Source organism: Engraulis encrasicolus, chromosome 23, assembly GCF_034702125.1.
Source record: "Engraulis encrasicolus isolate BLACKSEA-1 chromosome 23, IST_EnEncr_1.0, whole genome shotgun sequence".
In the NCBI taxonomy this organism is placed as follows: domain Eukaryota; kingdom Metazoa; phylum Chordata; class Actinopteri; order Clupeiformes; family Engraulidae; genus Engraulis; species Engraulis encrasicolus.
In genome coordinates, this window is record NC_085879.1 from 23321432 (window position 1) to 23349277 (window position 27846).

General features: G+C 44.1%; 2 protein-coding genes across 2 annotated transcripts in view; both read left to right on the top strand.

Annotated features, from left to right (window-relative positions):
- The first annotated feature begins 7380 nt into the window (after window positions 1-7380).
- LOC134439942 (uncharacterized) lies at window positions 7381-19257 on the top strand. The gene is made up of 3 exons (XM_063189869.1): window positions 7381-7530; window positions 17189-18980; window positions 19243-19257. Exons 1-3 carry the CDS (start codon window positions 7496-7498, stop codon window positions 19255-19257), a joined length of 1842 nt encoding a protein of 613 aa, XP_063045939.1. The 5' UTR covers window positions 7381-7495.
- A 417-nt stretch (window positions 19258-19674) lies between these two features.
- LOC134439943 (mucin-4-like) overlaps window positions 19675-27846 on the top strand; it is a 10265-nt gene continuing 2093 nt past the window's right edge. Inside the window, exons 1-2 of the mRNA XM_063189871.1 lie at window positions 19675-19915; window positions 21737-22031. Of these exons, the coding sequence (XP_063045941.1) occupies window positions 19694-19915; window positions 21737-22031 (517 nt within the window). The 5' untranslated portion in view covers window positions 19675-19693. The remainder of the gene's footprint in view (window positions 19916-21736; window positions 22032-27846) is intronic.

The window sequence follows — 27846 nt, forward strand, 5'->3', positions numbered from 1 at the left end:
AGACTAACCAAGGTCTAGGCCTAGTCTAGTCTAGCCTACTTGTTTACCACTGTCCTGAACTGACCTATGTTTAGACATGGCTGCGGCACGGGCAGTCAGTGGCAGCCGTTTGATGTGTGGAAGTCAGGTGCAGAGGACGGCTTGCTTTGGGTGGGACGTCATCGGAAGTAGCCTATAGGCTTAAGTGCTGTGCCTGAGGTTGAGGATGTGTGTGTGCACTGCAGGGCCACTGACAGCTTTGGCTGGGCCCGGAACAAATACATCTGAAAGGTCCCCAAAGCCAATTAATAGCCTACAATGTAATGAGGATCCATCGCTCCCCCCCTCTCCCCCTCTTCCTGGGCCCAGGACAAGTGACCCCTTTGTCCCCCCTTGTCCCCCCTTGTCGGCTTCCCTGTTTGTGTGTGTGTGTGTATGAGTTTACGAGAAACCAGAGAGGTAAGAGGACGGAGCTGGAAATAAACCACTCCCAGTGTTAACTTCCTGGGTACTACCAGAGGTGGATGAAGTACACAAATCCTTTATTTGAGTCAAGTCAATCAGTGTGGACGCTTGTAGTCAATATATTACCTAACAAATTCATTTATCTGACTTGTAGTTACTTTTTCACTCCTGCTCAATAGGTGTGCGTTGCAAAGAGCCTGCTCCATAAGCAATGCCGAAGTGCACAAGTCAGTTGCCTTAACCATCAAAGAAATTGAGTGAATCCGTATAGAAATTCCCAGTGAAGTTTCACTCCACTACGACTGAATTTACTTGGCCTAGTCACTGTTCACTTCTGTTCATGTGATTTGCATTGCAGAGAGCCTGGATTGTTAGAGTAAAGCAATCCTGCAGTGCACAAGTTATTAACTCAAGGGAAGCGAGTCAATCCGTATACTGCTACTGAAATATTACTGTACTTCACACACCATGTGAATTTACTTTGCTCAATCACTGTTCACGTCTGCTCAGTGCATGTGCATTGCAAAGAGCCTTGACTGGGACTTAACCACTATCAAAGTGCATGTCAGCAAGTCAAACCGTATCTAGAACTCCTTTAGACAAATATTGCTTCAAGAATGGATTTTCACTTATCGCCCTAGTTACTTGGACTGTTCACTTTTGCTCAGTGGGTGTTCATTCATTGCACGGAGCCTGGACCTCGAGGCCTAGAGCAATACAAAGCCATCAAGGACATTGTGGAAATCCTTTACTTACAACAAATGATATGTCCACCATTTAGCAAATTTAGCCCCTTTTTCTGAGTTGTCTGCAATGCAAGTGACCCCCACTGATTTTTGTTGTGTGCTGTTTTTTCTCAACCAGCTTTAGAATGGCCGTCTATGAACATGTCTTTATTTGTTCCACATTAATCATTTGTTTTTAAGAATGTGCAAGAAAGTGTTTAGTTGCATTCACTTGGACTAAAGGTGCTAAACCGTGGACAAAGCTTGTCAATCTGGGGTGCATTTCTCAAGAGAAGTTGTTAGCCTGTTAGCAACTTCGGTAGGTGTCAATGTGGAAATGCATTGAAAACAACAAAGTAGCTAATGTAGTAAGCAACTTTGGTTTCGAGAAATCCACCCATGTATAGATACTCTTAGTCAAGTTTTGCTACTACTTGGCCCAGTTAAGTTACTGACTTCTCAATTCTGCTCAATGAGTGTGCATTGCACAGGGTGCTGTTGGACTAACTTAAGCCTTCAGGCAAAGCAAAGCGAAGCAACGCTGTAAGCAGCTTGACGGGGATTTGAAGGTTTGTTTGTGGTCTCTCCTAAAAAGCCTCCTCCGCGGCGGCAGATCTGGCCCTCTCCTGCTGGGGTCTCCTGAAGACACTCTTGTAATCCAATAATCATGGTTTGCTTATGTAACAAAGTGTGTGTGTGTGTGTGTGTGTGTGTGTGTGTGTGTGTGTGTGTGTGTGTGTGTGTGTGTGTGTGTGTGTGTGTGTGTGTGTATTAATGCCACACTGATCCATATGGTTTCTAGCAAAAAAAGGTTTATTTTTGTCAATGAAGAATTTCATTCGAGTCATTCCCGCAAATATATCAACACTACCTTTTTAATAACCTTGTGTAGACTGATAGTTTTACACTATGGTATGAATGAAGTGTGTGTCCCATCAAGCTTAGAACAGACAGGTGTGTTTAGGCAGGTTAGAAAACCACCACAGAAGGATATTTTGGTGGCAGTGTTGCCTTCTTGAGACCAGTGTTCCCAAACTTTTTCCTGCTGGGAGCCCCTTGTGTCCCTAAGTATATGTTTCTAATATGATATTCACAGGGGAAGTAGAAACATATATTGGCCTTAGTAGTGAGTACTGCTACTAAATCATTTATGGAGCTATGGTAACTATTAACCCTATGTTTATGAAAAGTTCTTTCTCTCTGCGACCCCCCTGTAGTACCCCCCATGAGCCTCCCCCCCCAGGGGTCCCCACCCCTGTTTGGGAACCGCTGCTTTAGACCATGCCATTGTCACTGGTAGTAAACATGAACCCCCCCGCCCCACCCCATGCAAGCCACTGTGCCCGGCACTTTAATGTACGGTCAAGGACTTCTTTTTATTTCTGTTTTGGACTTTGGAAATCCTGAAATACCAGAGCAGGTGTCATGTTGTCGACGTGTTGCTTTGGTACGATATTCTGGCCCCAGTGTCCCAGTATGCCTTTGGGGTCACGCCTTGACCCCCACCTCCTATAATCTTACCGTCATCAATCACCAGTAGCCTCAGCGACTCAATGTCACTTGCCTATTATTGGTTGAGTGCTACTCGGTGTAGGCTACACTGCACGCACAGCACAGGCTTAAATCATTATCACGGGGCGCTGCTAGAGACCCAAAAAAAAAAAACTATGAAGGAAAGCGATAAGGAAATACTTGAACACCGTATTCAGGTCTGACGTGTTCAGTATGCTGTTATTGAGCATTGCTCAGACCCATTTTCCAGTGTATTCAGAATATAAACCATTCACATAATAAATAATTAATTATTATATTACTGCATTGGCACATGAATCTTACTTTACGTTACATTCAGCTGATGCTAAGTAAATATGTGAATGACTTATCTATAGGTCTACAGGAGCTTAACCAATCCTGTAGACCCTTTAAGGAAATATGCAAATGGTCTAGTGATGTCAAAAACACGTGCGGTAGTTAAGAGTAAATGCTGTCATGTTGTGGTTTAAAAAAAGGCGTGCACACTGGTGTAAACAAATGTCGACCCTTCTCCATACTTTGGGAGAAACTGGAAATAGTTGACCGCTTGTTTCCAGTAATGTAGCTGAAAGTAGCATAGCTGAAAGGGGTTTTAACGGTTTTGGTATTTGCATCACTGAGGTCATAAGAAAGTGTATGTGACAAGAATCTGGGATTGTTATATTGTTGGAAAAAATATTCCCGAAACAAATCCAGTTGCTCATCTGCCCTGTATGAAACTGCAGCAATTTAGGAAGCCGGAGGGCCTGGTGGTGGGAAGACAATGGGGTCAGTTGTCCTGGGCCCTGGGCCCAGGTCCTCATTACATTGTATGTATTAGGTGTGTGTGCGGGGGGTCCCTTTGAGATGGCTTTGCCAAAGCTGTCAGCGGCCCTGGCAGCAACACTACCCGCCCAGGCTAAATGGTCAACCGTGTTCATTATTCATGCTTGGCTCTGACGTATCACGTTTCTGCTCGCCAGTCATTCTCCTCGCTGCTTCTTCTTGGGCTCGGGACCCAGATCCTATAACACAATAGTGTTTTTCTTCTCTGTGTCGGTTGCCACCGCAGAGAACAATTTAAGACCGTTCATGCATGATATTTATCCAATCCAATGTTCTCTGAATTTTCCACCCACCCAGGAAAAAAGTTAAGCAGACTGGAATTCAGGATCAAAGAGTTCCATTGTTTCATAAATGATTGATTGTATTATCCAAGTGAGGAGTTTTTAACTGGTCTCTCTTGTATCAGGTCATGTCCAGGGATGGTCATGAAGTTTTTTAATCACTAGCCCCCCTCCCCCCCGAAATAATTTTAATGTCATGCAGTTCCAGATTAAATATGACGTTTTTTGTAAACAAATCTTAGAAAGTGCATATAAAATACAATTCAATACAATTAAGTTATAATATTCAGTCATATTCAATTATATTATGTATTTCAGGGTCCTAGTAGTGTAGATGGGATGTATTGTTGAAGGTGGCCACTTTCAATATAGGCCTACAGTGCAGGGGGGAATCTTGGTTTGTGTTCATATAGTATGGCCCTTGGAGAACGTTTTAAAACTTGGTAGTTGCCCCTCAAATGATAAAAGTTCCCCTCCCCTGGTCTATGTTAAAGCTCAGAAAATGAAGACATCAAGTTCTGATGTTACAGTGTAGACAAATACTACCATGGCATTAACATAGCCTCTGACAAAAAATGCAAAATGAGTGAGGTAGCCTACAAAAAAAGTATACTATGCGTATAGGCAACTGCGACATGTCCTACAGAAGAGTAAACTACAGTACTTGACAAAGTGTCTTGGCACTGAAATGATTATATAGTAGCCACAGCCAGGTTTTCACCAGCATTTGGCAGGTACCAATGAAAAGCCCTTGCCAATGACTACTGTGCTTCTCCTATTACACGTAAGGATCTTATTTGGGATTAAGGGCAGGAATAGAAGATGTCTTGCAGCCGCCAGCACTCACACACTGCTTCACCCAAGTAAGTTCATGCCCCATTATGCAATTGAGAGAGAGAGAGAGAGAGAGAGAGAGAGAGAGAGAGAGAGAGAGAGAGAGAGAGAGAGAGAGAGAGAGAGAGAGAGAGAGAGAGAGAGAGAGAGAGGAGAGAGAGAGAGAGAGAGAGAGAGAGAGAGAGAGAGAGAGAGAGAGAGAGAGAGAAGAGAGAGAGAGAGAGAGAGAGAGTGAGAGAGAGAGAGAGAGAGAGAGAGAGAGAGAGAGAGAGAGAGAGAGAGAGAGAGAGAGAGAGAGAGAGAGAGAGGTTCTCCTGTGTTGACCCAACACAGCGCTGATACGGAATTAATGTAATGGGCTTAATTGCAGTAATGTATTGCACAATCGTCAAAAGCATGTGCCAGCGTTTGTTTGAGTTCTTCATTCCTGGCCTCGAATGTTGGATGGTGGCAGGGCTCTAAATGAACACCAGCCAACTGGACAAATGCTTGTGAAAAATGTGTTTGGCTGGTAGAGAAGACCAACCCTCTATCCCCTTTCACCCATTAGTAAGAGTGTGTTTGTCTAGTAAGATAAACATCTACTAGCCATTTTGGCTGGTGAAACATGAAGTTAATTTAGTGCCCTGGATGGTGGTGATGTGACGCTACACTAATCCTTTCGTCATGTTAAAGATTGTAAGATGAGTCATATCATTAATTTCCCTCAGGATCAATAAATTAATACTCGACTCTATCAATGTTTAAAAAAAGAGAGGGCTTGAGGGCTATGGCGTTCAAGTAGTAAAACTGGTGGTGGTTTGAAGGTGCTCTTTGGCCAAGACGTAGAAAAAAAAGGGGGGGCGGGCAGGACACTGGCCTTGCTTGCCCCGATGAAGGCCCTGTAGCTGGCCGAAACATGTTGGCAGTACTTTTAATTCTTAAAGTTCAAACATGAACTAGCAATGTTAAAGTGGTTTTATCTTAGAAGAGTAACTTGGTGTCCTGCCCCTTTTCTTCATATCAATGTTTGTATGATCTTCATATCTGGTATGTCAGTGGTTCCCAACCTTTTTCTTCAGGGACCCATGTGTTTACTATCGTAAGCTTTGATGAGCCAACCGCGCAAGCGCCTGCACGAGAGGGAGTTTCCTGCAAAAACTCATTTTAGTTATTTTTTTCCTCAATTCGTCTTTGGTGAAATATAGAATAAATGTTTCATGTAGCACTTACATTTTATTGCTTTTATGCATATATTCGTGTATATACTTTGTCATTTATTCAACATGGGCTATATTTGGCATTTAAAATTAAACCACTTAAAATCAAGAGGGCTCCGTGACCCTCTGTGGATCTTTGGCGACCCATAGGTTGGGTCCCGACCCATAGGTTGGGAATCACTGTGGTATGTAGTAAGGCTGTATTATCTTCATATCTGTTGAGTGGCAAGGGTGCACAGAACCTTCTGAAAGTCATCTGACTGTTCTTGTCACATAACCTCCTGTATCTGATGTCTACCAAGAAGCTTACGAGCTTACTACTACATTTTTTATGATTTCTCTGTAGTGTTTGAGCATTTACATACGAGGATCAAATTGTCTTCTGAGGTTTTGGTTTCAAGTTCAACACGCACACATTTACACGCACACACACACACACACACACACACACATACACACACACACACACACACACACTCTCTCTCTCTCTCTCTCTCTCTCTCTCTCTCTCTCTCTCTCTCTCTCTCTCTCTCTCTCTCTCTCTTTCTCCTCTCTCTACCCTCCCTCTCTCTCCCTTTCTCCTCTCTCTACCCTCCCTCTCTCTCCCTTTCTCCTCTCTCTTTCTCACACACACACACACACACACACACACACACACACACACACACACACACTTGGGTTAGGCGCCTAGCAACTCCGCATGCTGATTTTGGCAGCTCAATGGCCCCAAGCCCCTCCTTCCTCCACAATAGAACACACCCACCTCCCTCCCGCTCACCACCCACCGCCTCCCCCTCCACTCCGCCCCCCCTAGGCTTGATAGACAGTAGGCACGGATAAGGTGACCGGCTACTAACTCTTGGTAAACTTAGCACTGGGGGGGCAGCCTTGGCTTAGCACGTGGGGAAGACTTGAGCTCCCCAAAACATTGTCGCCAAAGAAAGGGGTCTGCCTGCCGGATGCCTCATGCTGTGAAGCCCAGCCACTGTGAGAATGTGATTGCAAGTGAACTGGACAGTCACAGCCCCCAGCCTCCCATGCAGGCAGGAATGCTCCAAGGGCTTAGCAGTTCTTATTGTGCTTATAGGGAGAGACAGGCTGGACTGGAGTGGAGTGGAGTGGACAGGACTGTCGCCGGAGCTGTGGAAAAAAAGTTCCACTGTTATGTTGAATTCTAGTATTACTGATGCTTGATTGACTGAGTTGGGGAGTGAGGGAACGAGGGACAGAAAAAGAATCAGAGGGCGATGGAGATAGAGAGGGAGAGAAGGAGGCAAACAGAGGGAGACGCAGTGATTGAGCATGAGAGAGAGAGAGAGGCACACACACACACACACACACACGCACACACACAGAAACGGGCAGAAGTAGTAATTGAGCATGCAAGAGAGACCTTGAGTGACTGGTGAGGGGAAGGGAGGGAGAGAGAAGGTAAGAAACTGAACGAGAGCGTGAATAAGCAAAGAAGAGGAGGAGGAGGAGGAGGAGGAGGAGGAGGGGACAGTGGGAGGTGATTAGTTAGTCAGTGTTGGACTCTGCACTGGCACACACTCGCACACACACACACAGGCTGGAGCATGTGTAGTCTGCTGCGACTCTAATGAGATTGGATCTCCTGATAGGATAGGTGAAAGCACAGGACGCCCAGAGATCCATGGCCTCCTTCTCACAACATGCCGGGGAAAACTGGTACGTACGCTAACTATTTTTCAAATAAAAGTTATCCTCCATACACAGCAGTTAATTCAACACTTAGAGAGTACACTGGGACCAAATACAATAGATGTTAAATCAACTCTCTTAGTGTTGAATCAACACTGCTTTTTACAATTTAGGTAGTCACATAGTAGGAAGAGTTTGTGTCAGTGCCCTGGGTGAGTTTTCGGTGTTAAGTCATCATAGTGGTGCAGTATGGGGGTGCTTTGCACACTCTGTACTGTGGGTGTGGGTGCTTGTTTACATAAAGGAGGAAGCTTGACTTCTAGTAAGGTTGTCTTTTTCCAGTTCTGAAGGCATTGGATGTGATTCACTGACACGACTCTGACAGGTCATATGACTCTTTATGACTTCTGTTTATCGTCTTAAGAATAACTTTGGTTTGTCATTCAGTCAGCCAGAAATTCCAGAGTTTTGGCCACCCGCACTATAAATATTGCTATGTAAACAGACTGAGGCAGGTTAGCTCTTGGGTGATGTGCTGGATATCTGCTCTGTGTATTATGTGAATGCTGCTCTGACATCTTAATTTCCCTCTATTAATAAAGTTTATTCACTCTTTTTAACTGTTAGTCAGTAGAGATCCTCTGGAAAAGATGGAGATGTTATACTATACTCAGATCTCACCTGAAGAAGGTCTGAATGACAGAAATGGTAAATGTAAAGTGTAAAGGACGATATGCTGGATATTTACTCATTACTTTAAACCATTGGTTACATGCAACTCACCCGCTCCAACTGAGGTGTGTAAAAGTGACCTGTGGTATACTCCTAATGCGACCTGGACCTCCCATGTATTCATGGAATGGAGAACGTATGGGTATTTCTGGTCAGTTCTTCAAATGCACGACAAACAGGCAAGCTCTTGTTTCCTCACTGCCCCAGCCAACTAGCTCAGATATTCTGACTGACTGACTGATGGAGTATGCACAGTCTGTTCCCAAGGAGACCTTTCATTTGGCCTGGGGGATCTGTGAAATGGATTGTTACTGAGCCCTTTTTTTCCTCGATAAGGCCACCACAATGCGTGCCTTTTAGACAATTGTAGGTCTCTGTGTTGGTGGGTGGTGGTGTTGTATTTGGCAGACTTCAGAGGAACTTGGAAAGGATATTGTGAAGTGGCAGGTACTCTGCAAACAAGTAGGTGAATATTTGGAGTTTGAACTGTTTATTGAGATTTTGACTTGGGGAGGGAAAAGTTGCAGTAGGCAATTGTGCTCAGAATAGTCAATACAGCGCCATTGAATTAAAGGATTGTGTAAGTAGAGCAGTAGAAGTGGAGCAAAGGGACGAAATGGGTGAAGAGAAGTCTCTAGACTGTAGACTCTAATTGGCTTTTTGCTCTTGGTACAGTGTGCGTGTGAGATATGATCATCAATGTCTTTTTATATGTTTAGTTTAACTGCACATTAAAGACTACTCCAATGTAATTTCAAACTTCTGTGCTAACCTTGTTACATAGGTTTTTGGCAATAAAGTACACTTGACTTGACGGTTCCATACATGTGTATTGTAAGGCACCAATTTATAACCACGCCATTTACTCTAGTAGGCCTAAGGGGGTTACCAGGCAAAAACACTGATGGTGACAAGATAAAGCAACAGAGAATCGCTCTACTGTATAGCCAACTACAGTCCAACTCCAAACTGTCGCTCAAATCGCCTCTTGTCGGCCAAATCACGTTTGTCTCTTCCTTTGCCAGCGACTCAATACAAAGTCAATGACTTTGTCGCCGGAGTCGCTCAAGTCGCGTTTGGTCTATTTGTGCCCTTAGTTGAGTGCTAAGGTGCTGAGTGATCAGATCATGTTAGATAGATGTCGACAAGGCGTTGACGATTGTAGTTAATCGAGGTGTTGGATTGGAATGTTAAGACCCTTATGGGCAGACCCTTAACAGTTAGTTACAAAAGGTCATCTCTTCTCTTTCCCTCTGGGTAATCTGGCAGAGAGGACCTTTCCAGGTGGGCTGACAAGTCCTCGGAGGCCGATGCCGTTGCGACAATTTTAACAGGGACGCACAAAAATACCAAGGTCTTTTTTTTGTCGCCAGGCCAGCCCTGGATGCGTTTGTGTGTACATGCGTGCGTGCTTGCGTGCGTGTAAAGATCTAAATTCAGTATCCCTGTCCTGATGTTACTCTACTGTGTTGAGCTTTGTATCCTGTGAGTAGGTGAAGATCATTGTATTTTCTTAGAGACTGGCCAACAGTTTAAATGGGGCCTAGGGCTGTAACGATATTGTATCGAACTGAGAAATCGCGATACACAGAGTCACGATACTGAATCGTGATACAAGGAGGCAATATCGTGATACACCCTTTCAAAATGTTCTTACCCATCAGGCCAGAAGACAACCATATGATATGAAGTGATAGTGTTGCCAATCTTCAGTGGAGATACATTTCAGAAATTGTGGGATGTATCGAACCGTAGATCTAAAATCGTGATACGAACCGAATCGTCAGTCAAGTGTATCGTTACAGCCCTAATGGGGCCACACAAAAAATACCTGGGCCTTTGTTGTCCCCAGTCTAGCGCTGTGCGTGAGTGAGTGCGTGTAAAGATCTAAATTCAGCACCCCTGTCCTGATGTTGCTCTACTGTGTTGAGCTTTGGTCCTGTGACTAGGAGAAGACCATGGGATGCAAATCAATTCTCCAAAACTCATGCCCTTTGTCTCTGACCTCTGACCTCTTGTCTCCTTGTCGACTTGGGTAAAGTCAGTTTTATGTTGGTCATTCATTGAACACTCAACCAACATGTGATGTAGCTAATGTCCTCGTCTCCTTCAATTAATTTTTATATTTTAAATTTATTTTTATTATTTCATTTTAGGGCTTTTTGCCTTTATTTCCAGCAGGATAGTGGAGGAGAGACAAGAAACGAGTGGGGAGAGAGAGATGGGGGAAGGGTTGGCAAATGACACGGGCCAGAACCGAACCCCGGTTGCCAGCGTAGTAACCCAGTGCCCTACCGTTAGGCCACAGCAGGGCCATCTCCTTCATTTTTTCATAAGGAGCAAATAAGGACGGAGAAAAGGATGTGACTTGTGAGGAGTGTACTGTAGATTTGTAGGGAATTGGACAGGCTTGGCCACTGCTTCAGTTTATTTCATGTCAAGGGCAAGGAGATGCTTGAGCACAATGTAGTATAATTGATTACTGATATATCAAACTTTTAATGACCTGTCTGTAGTTTGGAAAGGCTCAATAGAGACTTTATTTTTGAAGGAAACTGTGTAGCTTCAAGATTGTATAAAAGTTAGATAAAACAATCGTAAAAATCACTGTATCAGAGTGTGGTAACCTTTTGTCATTTAGTGTTGGGGAGGTGGTCTCTCTGTTTTTAACAGACACATGCTGGACAAAATCACACATCAAAATAGCTGGTACAGATGTTAAATCTATCAGGCAAATTTTTCATGAGTACACGACTACCTTAGCCTTAAAAATATTGGACGATCCATCTCATGCCCTTTTCTTGGAATACTCTCCCTTACCCTCTGGCCTTAGACACAGGTTACCCTTCTTTAAGACAAATAGAGGGTCAACATCTTTTGTGCCTAGAAGCATACAACTTTTAAATAAGTTAAGTTCAGACATAATTACTGTAATACAGTAATTGTATACAGGATTTACTTTTTTTAATTTAGTCTACTTTGTATGTTTTGTTTGTCTTTTTAGTCTAGTCTTGTCTTTGTGTACTGTTGTCTGTCCAAATGTTTATTGTACTCCCAAAACACAAGACAAATTGTCTTCGGGGCAATAAAGATGTATTAATTCATTCAACTCAGGCAGCACAAATGGCTTGATATGGATCGATGGGAAGCAACAAAAATCTTCCCCTCACATTTAGCCCATGACGTTGTCTTGGTATTACAGCTGATGGCATTTCCACTGTTCCAGCAGAACTTCAAGGGTATAGTATGTAATGGCACATGTTTTAGGTGAAATAGGAGTATAGGCTACTGGAGGATAAGCTATACTTGCGCGCGTCCACGCATGCCTGCCCGATATGGTTCAGGGTATATATTCACATGCATGCGGCAGTGGGCAGTTTTATTTGTCCACTAGTGCCTAACATACCCTACCCTACCCAGACTTGACACGCCCTATACAGAAATTATTTTTACAGCTGTACAAGCCTGTGCATGCATGCATACATGTGTGCATGTCGACTAGTGCCAATGATGCTTTTCTTACTCACATCTTCGATGGTATGCAGTGGCTACCTCCATCATTCATGATTAATTAGCATTAACAGTGCTAATGTACTTACTAACCCTGCCCTGTCCCTTGTCCACTCCATGCGTTTGCATCTCTCTCTATGTTATCAACTCGATGGATGCTGCAGCAATTTAGCATGTGCCGGCCCCTACTGACTATGACTGACTTACTTGGGTGCATGGGCCCTTGACAAATTAACCTCCATCAATGCACTCTTTTTTTGTGGTCTTTTACGACTCTCTTGATGATAGGACGGCTTAAGAGGTGGACAGGAAGCGAATGGGGAGAGAGATGGGGAGGGGTCGGCAAAGGACCCAGGCCGGGAATCGAACCCAGGTCGGCCGCATGGCAGATGAGTACCCTTCCCGTGCTGCGGCAGGGCCATGTCAACGCTCTCTTGACATTTCTGCCATATGGTTGTGGTGCTGCATAGCGCTTCGTCCTCAAATCTGAATGATGATCACAGCAGCAACTTGGACATGGATGTTTGAAATGTATTGATAATGGTAGAAGACCAACGTATTTCCTGTCTTCTTCAGAGTCTCAACTGGAGTCTCCTGGAGTTATACATACATTTCAAACAACCACATCAGTTGCTTCTGTCATCCTCCTGCTCTACTTGAATTACGTGTTTCTTGTTGACGTGCCAGATTGAGAGGTACAGGAGCGTGGAGGATATACATGGATCCCCCCCTCCCATCTTCAAGCCTATCTGGACGCCGTGTCTGTGTGCCTGTACCATCAGTCTCCAATGAAAAAAAACAGAGCCTACGTACAGTACATGTTGTCAGAATCAGTGCTCTGATTGGTGGCTGTAGCTCTCTTGCCTGTTGATGCAGCATCAGAGAATGTTCGGCCAATGGGATATTTGCCAGACAAAGCTTTAGTCCACAAGCTTGGCTGGATTGGCCATAAGGCATAAGTTTACAGGGCATTTGCCCCGTGGCGTGTTGATGATTTTGGCCTGGTGCACCACACAACGTAGTGGCATCAGTCCTCATTTTCTGCTATAGCTGACCTCTGAGTCATATTTAAATATTCATTTTGGCTGATTGTGCTCAAAGTAGCTTATAATATATGACTAAAAAATATTGTCACAGGCTTATCTGTCTCTCTCAATGCCTGGTGGTGGCCCTGTCTTGGCTGAAAATGCCGAGCCTAATTTTTTGCCCCAGTCCAGCCTTGTCCCATAAGCGTGGTGGCAACAGCCAAGGGCAGCAGTCAGCTGCAGTAGACGGCTGTTGGGTCATCTTGTCGCTCTGCCAAGGATTGGCATTTAATCAATCCTGTTTTTAGCCTTATGCTAATGTGTCAAGTCTTCTCAGTGGTTCAACTCGTAACAGGGTGATTTAAACTCGTCTGAACTCGGGTGTATAACCTTAAATGTTGGTTCATCAGGAGTGCTTTTGCGTGTGTGTGTGTGTGTGTGTGTGGAGTCCTGATTTCCTTTTACGCAAATGTCCCAATGAAAATGGCTTGCCCAATAGAAGGGCATTGCTCGAAAATGCATACGTTTGTAGTGTTGTTCAACTGTAAAGCATTCTTTGGGTCGTCCTCAGACGAGCCTTCCATCGTTGCTTCCAGTCATCCCGATTATCCATACAACTGATTACGTTATGTGAAAGACCTGTCGAATCAAGAGCTTACTGAATGAAAAGGCAGATATTCCTCAGCTCTGTTTCATTGTCAGTCTGTCACCCAGGACTTGCTAGACTTCTTTTTTTTAATGTAATTTATTGTATTTTATGTTTTGAGAAGTACCGGTATGAGGCGGGGGTGGGTGGTCCACTTTTATTTAGACGGGGAGATTTTGAAAGGAAGTGGGTGGGGGAGAGAGAGAGAGCGAGAGCAAGAGCGAGAGCGAGACTCGGTAAAGGAAGTCGAACCCGGGTCCCTGGGCCTGGTGTAACAGTACAGTCCCACGGTTGAGGCCCTCTTGGACTTCTTGAATTTGCCCACACTGTTAAATCACTGCTGTGCTCTGGCAATGTTATGTAACATGGCTGCAGAGAAAGTTGTATTTATGTGGACTTTGATCTCCAATGATGACTCAGCAACTTGGCTGCACCCAAGTGGGATTGGCAGGCCATTGATTGACCTGAATATTGGTGTTGCTGCCAATAGTGTGTGTGTGTGTGTGTGTGTGTGTGTGTGTGTGTGTGTGTGTGTGTGTGTGTGTGTGTGTGTGTGTGTGTGTGTGTGTGTGTGTGTGTGTGTGTGTGTGTGTGTGTGTGTGTTGCTCTGTTTGTGGGTGGAGATCCTGCTTATCTCAATGACATTTCATATACTCGTAAACTTGAGGGCTTTAAAGGAGAATTTCTGCCAATGTCAATATGCCGCTGTATGCAACATCAGCTGACGCCTTAACTTACAACACAGCAGTAACGAATAAGGAGATTACTCACCAGAAATCTGGCCAATCAGCAAACGAGGGAGGGAGGGAGGAGAATGACCCCATATTACATGTGAGCAGATTACATGGCACGACGAAATGTTAGTGATTGGGAAAAGTCAGACACACTTGTTAAACGTCAAGAGTTCACCCCTCCCACCTGTAATCTTTTCTCTATAACTTACGGCAGTTCCAGACCCCCAATCTGTAAAGATGAAATTAGTAAAGAAAGGGGCGTGGTAAAGCCTAGCTAATCTACCCACACTTGCATGGCTGCTGTGTGGTTGTTATATTGTGGTGCTTCATGACTCTGTGATCTCTCCCCTAACCTAATGTTTCCTGTGCTTATACTCATGTTGTTGTTGAACACTTTTTAGAGTGTATACGGTTATTGCATTGATGCGATGTTAATGTCTTTTACATTACATAAAACATTTGCAATTATTATCACTTCGTTTATAGTGGATATATTTTATATATACAGTCTGCTATACAGTCTGCTCCTGCAGTAACATGCAACAACGTTTTACAGCGGTGCGTACTGTCTACTGGCTATGATTATGTCTCCTTTTGAAAGTCGCTTTGGTTATAAAACATCTGCCAAATGCAATGTAATGTAATGTAATGATATGAGGAAACAGTGTTTTGGGGCCGCTTCTATGCTACAGTAAATACCGCATCTGCCTGCTATAGTTGGCCTGGAGTGAGATGGTTGACATTGCCAGACCTGTACTTGTCGAGTAGCTGAGCCCAACAGGGTGAAATACAATGGGCTGTTTGGCCAGGCCCGTGGGAGCTTTGTACAGAGTATTAGCGCTAGCTTGTCTGCCCTTCCCGACTTGGCCCCTACCTCCATAACACTGGTCATGTGTTCAGAGACTACACTATACTACACTATACTACACTACACTACACTATACTACACTACACTACACTACAATACACCATACTACTCTACTATACACCATACTACACTATACTACACTACACTACACTACAATACACCATACTACACTACTATACTACACTACACTACACTACTATACGTTACAACCTTCATCTCTCTTTGGCTCACATGGGAGTTGAACATTTGTAGCACCAGGAATGCAGTAATTCAGCCCGCGTATTCACTGTTACACACACACACACACACACACACACACACACACACACACACACACACACACACACACACACACACACACACACACACACACACACACACACACACACACACACACACAGGCATATTACTGGACACACACACACACACACACACACACACACACACACACACACACACACACACACACACACACACACACACACACAGGCATATTACTGGACACACACACACACACACACACACACACACACACACACACACACACACACACACACACACACACAACACACACACACACCACACACACACACACACACACACACACACACACACACACACACACACACACACACACAGAGGCATATTGCTGATCACACACACACAGGCATATTACTGATTACACACACACACACACACACACACACACACACACACACACACACACACACACACACACACACACACACACACACACACACACACACACACACACACACACACACACACACACAGGCATATTGCTGATCACACACACACAGGCATATTACTGATTACACACACACACACACACACACACACACACACACACACACACACACACACGCATATTGCTACACACACACACACACACACACACACACACACACACACACACACACACACACACACACACACACAGGCATATTACTGATTACACACACACACACACAGGCATATTACTGATCACGCACACACACACACAGGCATATTACTGAACACACACACACACACACACACACACACACACACACACACCAAGCATGCCTGTCATATTTGAGGATTAATCACATTTTTCTTGCTTAGCTCTATTTTGCCAAACCATCTTTAACCAATGTGGGGAGGATGGAATGTGTTTTTTCGGTCTAATATTTTGAGAACAGCCAGACATGCAGGCAACAGTGTTGCCTCATCAGTGTCTCTTGTCTTGGGGAGTTTCCAACGTTTTGTAGTGCTACTCTCCTCTCCCCTATGCATTAGTAATAAAGCCTTACCTGAGGGCATTAACTATTGAACAACACCCACTGTGGTAAACCTATGGCCTCAGCTGATTATTGCTATGTCAGCCTGTCACAATAGGACTTTTAGAAATGCACAACAAATACCTCTTTTTAATGTCTGTTCTCTACATGTCTTCTGTTGTCCAGTCTTGCATTTTAAATGTCTGTATGTGTAGGCCTACCGTCAAAGTCTATACTGACTATGTCCATACCTAAAGTATGTCTAGGTCTGCATGGGAAAGTAAGAAATGTAATTACATGCACTGGTCACAAAGAATTTGAAAAGAAATAGACAATAACACCGACCTGACTTGACTTGATTACAACTGCCAGTCAGTTAACTGAGTATCAAAAGGTGTGGAATTTTTGAGGCTTGATAAACATGTACAAATTTGGGAATTTACCAAGAATTACAAACATACCGATCTCGACTAAAATTACAGTCACTGGATTGTTTTTATATCTAGAGTAACAGAGATACTCTATGAGCATGACCGTTAAAAGAGAAATTTAAGCATTCAGACATTCCCAATTGGCTGCGGCAGCTGTTGCCGAACCGCATCATGGCCCATTAGCATAATATTCGCTGAAGTTCAACAACAAACTGTCGTTTCAGTTACTCAAATCGCCTCTTGTCGCCCAAAGCGCTTATATGTCTTCTGTCGCCAGGTCTTCCATACAAAGTGAATTACTTGTCCATTGTCACTTGTCGCTTTTGGTGTGTTTGTGCAGTTAAACAGAAATTGTAGAATTAGTTGATTTACATTAACTATTTTAATTAATCCAGTATGATCTTGAATGTCCATCTCATAATCGTTGTCGTTTTGTTTTCCCTTTACATTTTTTAAAAGGTTGTTAAAGAAGAAGATGGACTCTGAGGGGAATATCCATGCACCATCCCGACGTGGCAGCACCCCAGTACTGCACACTTTGCACATGACTAAGTATTTCACACCCACTGGTGATGAACATGGACGTGGAGGAGGAGGGGGCGATATGGTCATTCCGTGTCCCCACAACCCCTCACCGGACTCTGCCCGATGCACCAGCAGCCTCAGCAACGGGAGCCTGGACAGCACCCGTGACCTGGACATGTTTGAGTGTCTTAGCGATGGCGGCCATTCCAATTCCGATTCCGTAAGCCTCTTCTCCAAGAGCTCTCCCAGCCCCATTCTGAGCCCCTTTCTGGAATCCACCACCTCCTCCTCCGAAAACGAAAACGGGACCTTTGATGTTCCAGGTCGGTATACGACGGCTTACTCCGGCATCCAGGGTGATGAGTCGGACAACCAGTGCGGTGGCAGCGGCAGCAGCGGCTACCATGCGAGGAGCAACGACGGAGCCGACTGTGACGATGACGACTATGATGGAGGTAGTGTCTACGGTCCAGACCTGTGTTCCGCCTCTGGCCCTCGCACTCCGGACAGTTTGTCTCTGCCGTCGTGCCGTAGCTGCTCCAGCGACTACTCTGTGGATGGGCCGGTCATGCGAGGCAACAACTCGCTCTTGATGGAAACGGAGCAGGCCCACAACATCTCCTACCTGACAGAGTCAGCGGGGTCGCCAGCTGCAGCATCCGATCTGGGCATGTCCTGTGACCCAGGCGACTCCCCGACTATCGAAGCCAAGCGTCTCCGCCTTGGAGATGAGCTTCTTAACCCCCACGATCGCACCTATTCCCTGGGCAAAGGAGCGGGGCCCTCTCCCTCTCCTCGTGGTGCCGGTGGTGGATTTAAGTCCAGAGGGACCCCACAAGGGCCTGTGACCTTGAAGTCCAGAGGGACCCCACAAGGGCCTGTGACCTTGCCGTCTGACTTTGCCTTCGCCACGCCGGAGAATTGCAGACCCTGCGGCTCTGTTGCTAGGCGGCAGCAACCCCCCGGTAGTGCCCGGCGATCCGGCGAATACATGAGTGCTGGGGAGAAGACGTTTGTGGTGTCTCCGCGTGGAGATGGTGACGGCAAAACGGCAGACATGCAGACGTCCACGCCCATGCAGTCTTTGAACAACAACAATACCTACTCTCTGCCGTCGTTTGACGAATCCCCTTTCACAAAGGCTAGAACGGCAGGAGGATCGACAGGAGAAGGCTCGGGAAGCAATGCGTCCCAAGAACAACCAGGATCTAGAACCACCGCAAATGCTGACGGAGGTGCTAAAAAACGAGCCGGATGTGGAGATGCTAATGCTAATGCTAATGCAACATTTGTAGTGAAGTCCACCGAAGCTGCTCCCACCAAAGTCAAAAAGTTCTCCAGGCCGAATTTGACCTCTGTGAAGACCAGGTTCATGTTAAGTAAGCAATCAACCGTTCAGAAACCTGCAGAAACGAAGCAAAATGGGGAAACGCGCACCTTGGGTAGAGCCCCTCGCAAGCCATCCCCTCTCACGCTGGGCAAGCCCGCCGCTTCGCTTTCAAAATCCTCCGCTAGTCCTTTGCCTACACCGACAGGAAGTACCAACCAGTCAATAAAGGCAGAGGCGCCCCCGTCAGGCAAACAGGACAGTCGCGCTCAGAAAAGGTTTGTGTTCCCCAAGACTCGACAGCGCCTAGCGTCGGATGACACCGCTGCAGCAGCCAAACCAAGCCCGGACGAAAAGCAACAGAGTGTTAAAACGGCTTCGCCTAACTTCCTAAGCAAGGTAAGTAAGTAATTAAGTTTTATTTATAAAACACATTTAAAACAGAGCAAAACTGACCAAAGTACTGTTCAGAAACCTTTTAGAATAAAAATAGATAAATAAGTAAAGCAAATAAAGCATAGGCCTATTAGTAGCACATTTTAGAAGCATTCAAATAGACACAAAGAAATGCATGCAACACTGACAGCATTGACTAATAAGATGCATAAAGTGAGCTTAGAACAATTTAGATACATAAAGTGTTTAAAACCGTGTCTTAAAGGAAAGAGGAGTTTAGGGTATAGGGCCATGGGCTAAATTATGTAGGTTTTAAGTCTAGATTTAAAGGGACACTGTGTGACATTTTTAGTTATAGTTATATTTAGTTAGTTTATTTCCAGAATTCATGCTGCCCATTCACTAATGTTACCTTTTTCATGAATACTTACCACCACCATCAAATTCTAAGTATTCATTATGACTGGAAAAATTGCACTTTTCATACATGAAAAGGGGGATCTTCTCCATGGTCCGCCATTTTGAATTTCAAAAAATAGCCATTTTTAGCTGCAAAAATGACTCTACTTGGATCATACTAGGAAATATTTGTTTATTAGTTAGGAAACTTTCATGTAAATATCAAATTTGGCAATAGGCAGCCCAGTTTTAATAAGCAGCACAGTTGCAGTACCTTTTTTGACCATTTCCTGCACAGTGTCCCTTTAAAACATCTGATGTTGTGTAGGTGGAGCTGCAATTTCAAAAGCACGATCACCTTTTTGCTTCAGGTGTACAAGGCAGTCACCCAGTCTAAGGTTCTCCCAGAGAAACAACAGAAGCGGCTGAAGCAGAGCGATCGCAAAGGCTCGACCTCCTCACAAGAAGATGCGGCAGTCCTCAAGCAGTCCAAGACAACGGTGGGATTCCAGTCAGAACGCTCAAAAACAAGCTCAGCGGTAAGCAAAATGGAAAACTTTTTATTTTGATGTGCCTGTTACATTGAACGTAGGCTATGTTCCTGCGTGTTGGGGTTAAGACATTTACAGTATCAGACTCGGTACATAATATTACGTGTTGATGCATGTAGAGATACCCTAAAAAAGTGTTACCAAATGAGCCAATGTGTTTTAATCAATTCAGCCGCAGTAAATTACAAGAATCTGTGTACTGTGTTGTGTGCTGTAGTAATACCACTTGGTTACTGATTTCATTGGGCCTTTTTTCATCTCCAGTTTCAATGACGGTAGTTGATCCATCATTCTGTGTCAAAGATTTTTTGCAATACATTATACAAACTAGGAAAATGTTTTGAAATCTTACACTGTACTTCCATTAAAATTGTGATCTCTAATATTAATACGTATTTATACACACATCTAGTTATTTAATTTGCACATATCTACAGGGTGTATGCATGGTTTTAAAAAGTATTAAAAGGTGATAAATTCAAAAGCCAAAATTTAATGCCCTTAAAAATTGTACATTTCCTCAAAAGGTATTATTTTTTGAAAAACGTGGTATTATCTTTTTTGTGTTACCATTTTGATTAAAAAAAAAATCTTTGTTGGTTCACCAATTATCACTTTTTCATACAACAATGACTCGCGCAACTGTAGCCACTTGTAAGCTTACCGTCCCGCCGCACTGCAAAAAACGATAATTTATTGTAATGTTAAGGAGGTTGAAATGACAAAAGATATCTTGTTAATACTTGCATCAGAGTGTCGTGATGGTTGTAAAAAAAAGTCTAAAGGTAGTGAAAAGGGGTATTAAATGGTAGTAAATTTGACTTCAAGATTTGTGTATATACCCTGATCTAATGTTTTGTTTGTAATCTCGTGGGTTTTATGACATTTTAAAGGTGCACTGTGTAGAATGGCAGACCATGGAGAAGATCCTCCTTTTCATGTATGAAAAGTGCAATTTTCCCAGTCATATTGAATACATAGGATTTGATGGTAGTGCTAAGTATTTCTTAAAAAGGTAACATTTGTGAATGTGCAGCATGAATTCTGGAAATGAATGAACTATTAAAAATTATTGAAATTAAATGTTAAAAAATATTACACAGTGTGCCTTTAAGGAAGACCAATGTTCCTTTAAAAGTTTAACTACTTTAGTAGACTCTGGGAAACCTTGTTCGTGGGTGTGAGTGAGGGTCTTTCAGGAAAGTGAAGGACTGTGTGCAATGTTTAGAGTCACCAAGAAAGGGGAAAGGGAGGAGAAATTTAAAACGACAACAAAAGAAAGTTGGCCTGGCCTGCTGGATTCTCCTGGGGAACATTTGATGGCACAATAGAAAGGCAGGCTGGCTCTCTGCTACTGTGGTGGAGTACCCTACTGTAGTCAACCCCCTCCCCCTTCCAACACAGCACTGTGCTCAGCTCAGTCAAAACTGGTCTAGGCTACATATCACACTACTGATCATGGTGCAGCTTGCTTGGCACACACTGGAAGTGGGCTGTCGTAGGAATGCATTAGTGGTGGGCAACTTGTTATTAAACTTGTACATTTCTTTTTACCACTTCATACAGTTATGTATTTTGGTTGTCACATGGTCCATGGCCCTTTTACTCTGTGTGGGTCATTTGCATTTTGCCACTGTGCCACAGGCCTAGTTGTCTTTGTTGGAATGTTTGATATCCTTTTTCTGCTTCCTCTCCATGCTTTCGTCCGGTTTTATTGCTTATTGTATTATCCTGTTCTCCAGTCACGCTACGATTTTAAGGTGTGCTTTGTAAATAAATTTTGCTCTGCCGTACTTGCTTGCCTTGCAGGCCACATGTTCAAAGCCAGTGACCGGTCCGTCAGCAGCAACACCAGGCAGAGTTGCACAAACACCCGTATCTGTAGTGAAGAGGGCCGGAGCTGCTGCCTCAGAGGGCAGGAAGGGAAAACTTGGAGCACGGCAATCCCCCTCCTCCCCCCGTTGCAACAGAGCGGCCCCAGCAGCCCCAGCCCCGGCCTCAACCCCGGCCTCCCCGGCAGCACGAGCCCAGGCCGGCAGCTCCAGGCAGCTTCCCAGCAGCATGGCCAAGCTGAGGCTGGGCAGCAGCAGCAACCAGGCCACAAGTAAGTCACTGTTTGGTATTTTGTGTGTGTAGATATTTTTTCTCCCAGGCCGGTCACAATCAGGCAAGAGAACCAGGCAATTGCCTAGGGACCCAAGTTGAAAGGATTCCCCCTGGCAATGTTTGGTGATGCCCTGATAGTTTGCAGAGAAATAGGGGGCCCAAATCTCTCTATGCATGGGGATCCCGAATACCTTAAAACTGCCCTGTTTTCTCTTCATTTTGTTATTTAAAGTGAATTATTTACTTCGTCTCAGTTAAAAATATCCTCTCTAGTGGAATTCTCCTCCATGTTTGCACATTGTTTACTCTATTTTGCTGCTTTACAGTTGTTCTGTGGACAGACATTCATACATTTATCGTTAGTTGAATTTACCAATTGTGCTGTGATGTCTGCAGTACCACCATTTTGCCATAGGAGGGAAATGAGAGCACGCCATAACTGCCAGCCATTATTTTACACATACCAGAGATATTCTAGACAGAGATACGTCACTTTTCCGGTATCCACTTTATGTCGGGTGAACGCCCCTTCAGGAGACCTTTGGTTAGGAGACCTTTGGAGTCCTGAGGTTGAGAATAAATGAAGTCCCCTTAGCGCTGTAGATGGCGGTAACGCACCTCTTGTGCAAACACCTCAAAAAGAGGAGAAGAAGTAGGGGACAACGCCCCCTTAGTAGACCCAACTTGAGCACACGCTTTTGCATTGAGTGGGCGTGTTTTGATTCCTCTTGATTCCTCTTCCATCCTCTTTGCACATACTGTAAGTGTAGTATGCAGGGCTCAAAATGAACACCAGTCAGCCAAATTCTGGTGAGATCTCAGTCTGGCTTGTAGAAAAGACCAACGTATTAGCCACTTTGTCCCATTAGTGAGTCTGTATTTGGCTAGTAAGAGAAACATCTACCAGCCATTTTGGCTTTTTAGAGTTTTTTAGAGCCCTGGTAGTATGTATTTACAGCAGTATGATGAACCAGATGAACTGCATGTCATTCAGCACTGCTGAGAACATTGGTCAATTGTTGACCTTTTCAATGGGAAGAACAAAATCCATGCCTGAGCATTGTGTCTCATCCCAACACTACTTCTGCCCATGTCATAACAGCCTCCATTTTTCGATATCCCAGTACTGCTTGTGACGCACGTGACGTCATGGCGTTGAAAGCTCTCCCATTGGTTAACGCTTCGCGGTGCCGCTACATTTTTCAGCCAAGCTCAACTTTCTCGCCTCGCTCGCCCACCGCCCACCGCCCGCCACCCTCGCTTCCCTACGTCACCACCTCTCGCCTCGCTGCCGCATCCCAACGGAAAATAATGGAACGCCGCGCTTCTACAGCTTTGGAAGCGCCCATGTAAATCAGGCGTGAGAAAGTCTATGGGGTCACAACGTAGTGTGTTTTTAGATTCATTGGCATAAGTGTGTCTGCTTTCTTGTGTTCATGTTTACACAGCTGAGTACTATGTTATGGCAATACAATTAATTGATTATTGTATTGTATTAACTTGAATGACAACTGTCATTTTTCATTTTCCAGTCATAGCATTTTGTCACATGAATAGTACAGCCATAACACTCAAGTCAAGTAATCCATTCAGTTGTAATTAGTCCATTTGCTAATATCAAAAACTGAACCACGTCCCTACACGCCTTTCATCCTGGGCACTTAATCAGGCAACAGCCCTACAAACGCAAAAGACCTTAACAGCAATTTTGGTCAAAATTGAGTTAATGTCATTTTTGGGGTATTTCAGACCACCTTTATCATGTGAATAAAGATAGTGAGCCAATTTGAATGTTTTTAATGTCAAAATAAAGAAAATAGGAAGTTAAGGTAGTTTGCCTAAGGTAGTTTGTACGGCTCCTTATTTTTCGCCCATGATTCAAAGGCAGAATACCTTAACTTCCAACTGCCATTTCATAAATATAGCCTTTTATTCCATTTTCATGATATTTCCTTCAATTTCAATTTCAATTCATGATATATTAGTCTTTCTACACAGTAATTTGTCTGCCAGGCTGTTTATCTGAACAATTTTGAGATATAATGAAATGCAATGTAATTCAATGCAATGTAAACACATTCCCGCCATATCCTAATCTCACTAAATAGGACATCTAAATGTCATCTATGTAATTTAAAACAGAAATTATGAACAGACCTTGCTTATAGTTTCTTATAAAATGTATAATTAAAGTTAAAATGAAAAAAAGGAGGAAAAATATGGCAGTTACTGCCTTTTGGCTCAGCATGACTCCTCAATGTTGGCCCATGATACAAAGGCAGAATACCTTAACAGCCAAATAACGGTCAACATTCACATTTGAACCAAATATTTCTTGCTATACATATATATCTCCTTTATAGTAGCCAACTGTCAAATTTTAGGTACTTTTATCTGGACAGAAGATAACATAACAGAAACTTTGAAGCCACTTTTCTCAGTTTCACATTCTGGTGAGGTAAGGTTCTTTGCCTTTGTAGTCATTTAAGGTGACTGGATTGGGTGTGTCAAGTCAAGTTACTTTATTTTTATAGATAAAAAGAGAGAAAAGTCCGCTACAACCAGGATTTTTTGCTCAAACTTACTTTTAATTTTTCCGTCACGTTTCGGGTAGAAACCCTAAAAAAAAAAAAAAAATTAAAATAGTGAAGAAAAGAAAAATAAATAGTGGGAGCAAAAAATCCTGGTTGTAGCGGACCTTTTCTCTTTTTTTAAATTAAAATGAATAAATAAAATATTGGACCTGCTCCCAGGTCAGACGTTTGGATGTGCGAGCTTTTACCTTCAACTTGAACTTTATTTTGATAACACATTTGGTAGAGAAGAGTAGAGTAACTTTTTAATGGCAAAGGAGATTAAGATGTAATAATTACTTCCCCCACCAACCTGGCGTCGGAAGTCGCAAGCAGCCAATAACGACATCAACACGCGCTTAGGGAAGGAAACGTGTACTTTTGAAGCCGTCTGTTACATCTAGAGTAGGCGTCACCAACGTGGTGCCCGCGGGCGCCAGTTAGCCCTCCAGGGGCTGAGGTGCCCACCAAGGATGTTAATAAATAGTCACGACCACAAGATTTCCGTCACAGTTAATGTTTTTCTTCATTTAAATTTGAGATTTTTTTCTTTATAACCTATAAAGAATACTTCTTTATAACCTATCGGGAAATAATCATTCGATCATAAAGACATTGGAAGAGGATTCTGAACAACAAGTTGCCCGGGGGTAGCCATCAGTAGCCCGGGGATAGACCTTGGTGGCCCTCTGACCCAGAAAGGTTGCGGATCTAGAGATTGAAGCAACATTAAATTTGTAACCCATATTTGTAACCCCAATGCCTCAAGAAGATCTGTCCCTCTCTACAGCTTAGATTGTTGGCGAGGCTTTCAAAGCGACATGAAGCACTTGAATGCTTTCAACGCTAGGTGTGTTAGAATAACCTGTGGCATTTTCTGGCTGACTGTAATATTGAATGAAGACCTTGATAAGATGCCGAAGGCCAGATGTCTTACTAATGATATCACGTGCAGTCGTATGAGATGGCTGAGGCACGTCCGTCGTATGGAGCCAGATCACATCCCCAAAATAGCCCCGGGGCTGGATTGGTAATCTGGCATGCAGAGCATTTTCCGGTGGGGCGACAGTTCTTTTTTTTCTGAGAGACCAGCCCTCAATTTAGTAGAAGGGTTGGTCTATTTATTATACACAGTGGACTGAGTTAATAATGGTTTTGTAGAAAAGCAAGGGACTGGTCTGTGTCAAAAATGCCTGGGCCGTTTTGTGTTCCCAGCCCAGCACTGGGTAGCCCTAAAGTTGATTCCACCTGGAAAGAGAAAACCCTGAAGACCTAAAAGGATGTGGCATCCCACAATAGCGTCAGAACATGATGATGACCATACTACTGCAAGAGAAGCATGACCATGGACAAGAAATGAGGAAAGTGGAGACAATTTGTGGAGGCCCACAGATAAAGACGAGGATTAAGTAAGCAAGTCAAGAATGAAATTGTTCAACAATGTAAGATTGGGACCTCACATTGACCACCGTCTGCTGAGAGACACGTGCATCAAAATGCTTTCGAGCTCATAATGCTTTGCACTGAGCAATCACTGTTAATTATTTATTTTGCATAATAGGGCTGTAGTGGTATTGTATTGAATCAATAAATTGTGGTATGCAGAGTCCTGATACTGTATCGTGATGCAAGAAGGGAGTATTGTGATGTGCCATTTCAAAGTTTCTGTACCCTTCAGTCCAGAAAGCAACCACATGATATGATGTGATGGTGCTTCATATTAATATCATTACTATTGGGGTGTATCGAAATGTAGGTCAAAAATCGTGACGTGAACCGTACAGTCTGACTGCCTATTTATTCACTACCAGTCAAGATTATGTGCCATGGGAGTTGTGTGGTCTTAAGATCAGAAGGGTTGCAGGTTTGAATTCCACCCTTACCCCTCCCTACACCTCCATCCATGCCTGGAGTGCCTTTGAGCAAGGCACCTAACCTTAAAATTGCTCCAGGGACTGTAAGCAATACCCTTTAAATTACTGTAAGTCGCTCTGGATAAAACAAAAGTGTCAGCTAATTGTAATGTAATGCACAGTGCAATCACTATTTTCATTACATTGCCATATAATCGGCACGTCTGCTTCTCCTCCTGCTGTACCTTTAGTCACCGTCATCTGATGCCGCCAGTCTGACCCACATTCTATCACTCTCCAGTTGTGTCTTATCCCCAAGTGACCCAGTTTATCTGGAGGAATGAGGCGGTGGGTGTTGGGGCTGGAGGGGTTAAAGCCACGTCTGTCTGTCTGCCTGTCTAAAGAAATTAAATGGATTCTGCTATTTTTGGAAATGGGTGGTTCCTGAAATAATTAGCAATATATTTTTTTTCATTAGCAATATTTTTTTCAAAGAAATGTAATGGATGTATTGGATTTATTCAAGGTGAGACCATGGCCAAGGATTTCTTTGAGTGGCATCAAATGGAATGGAAGTCTATTCATCAAGATGGTTTTGAATGGTTACCAGGTCAGGAGAGAGAGAGAGAGTACAGTACACTGTCATATCTCCCAGACACAATCTGGCACTGTGTAGTAGACAGAACGGGGGAACCCCCATACCCCCACCCCCAACCCTCCCATTGGACAAAGAATCATTTCCTTTAGAGTGCCTCCATCTCATCCTGCTTCCCCATTGGCTGAGGCAGCTGTCCGTCACTGCAGCCAGGGATCCCCCACATGCCCACACAGATGTCTGGGAGGCAGGGTTTGTTCCACCCCACTTCCCACTTCACCCCCCACCCCAAACCCCCAAGTCAGCCAGTTTGTGGAGGAGAGGAGAGAAGAGGAGAGGAGTGGAGAACAGAAGAGAGAGGCACTGAATAGCTGCCTGCCTGCAACATGTGAATGGATGGAGGCTTCATAACAAAGCAAGCCATACTTCCGCTCTGCTGTGCTGTGTTGTGTGGACCCTCGTCTCGTCTCGTCTTGCCCCATTTCTCTGTGTCCCTCCAGAAGGGAGAGGGAGAGGGAGAGGGAGGTTATACTACACTACAGCATGGCCACACACCACAGGCTACAATGGAGCTGCACCTCCACGGACCTGGCTGCTGGAACTGGATCGGTACCTGCGTCTGTCTTCGCATCCTTCTCCTTCAACATCACTCTGGACCTGCTTGGTGGAGGTGGAGGTGGAGGAGGAAGAGGAGGAGGAGGTGTTCATGGGGGTGGAGGGGGGAGCGCCCACTGCGATCTCACCCTCCTGACGTGCATCCTGATCGGCTCCTACCGCTTCTGCATCGTGCCT

Excerpts from the sequence above, each read along its gene's own strand:
- LOC134439942 (XM_063189869.1), top strand. The coding sequence starts at position 7,496 with ATGGCCTCCTTCTCACAACATGCCGGGGAAAACTG. Across the intron at positions 7,531-17,188 it reads CAACATGCCGGGGAAAACTG|GTTGTTAAAGAAGAAGATGG; the intron begins GTACGTACGCTA and ends ATTTTTTAAAAG.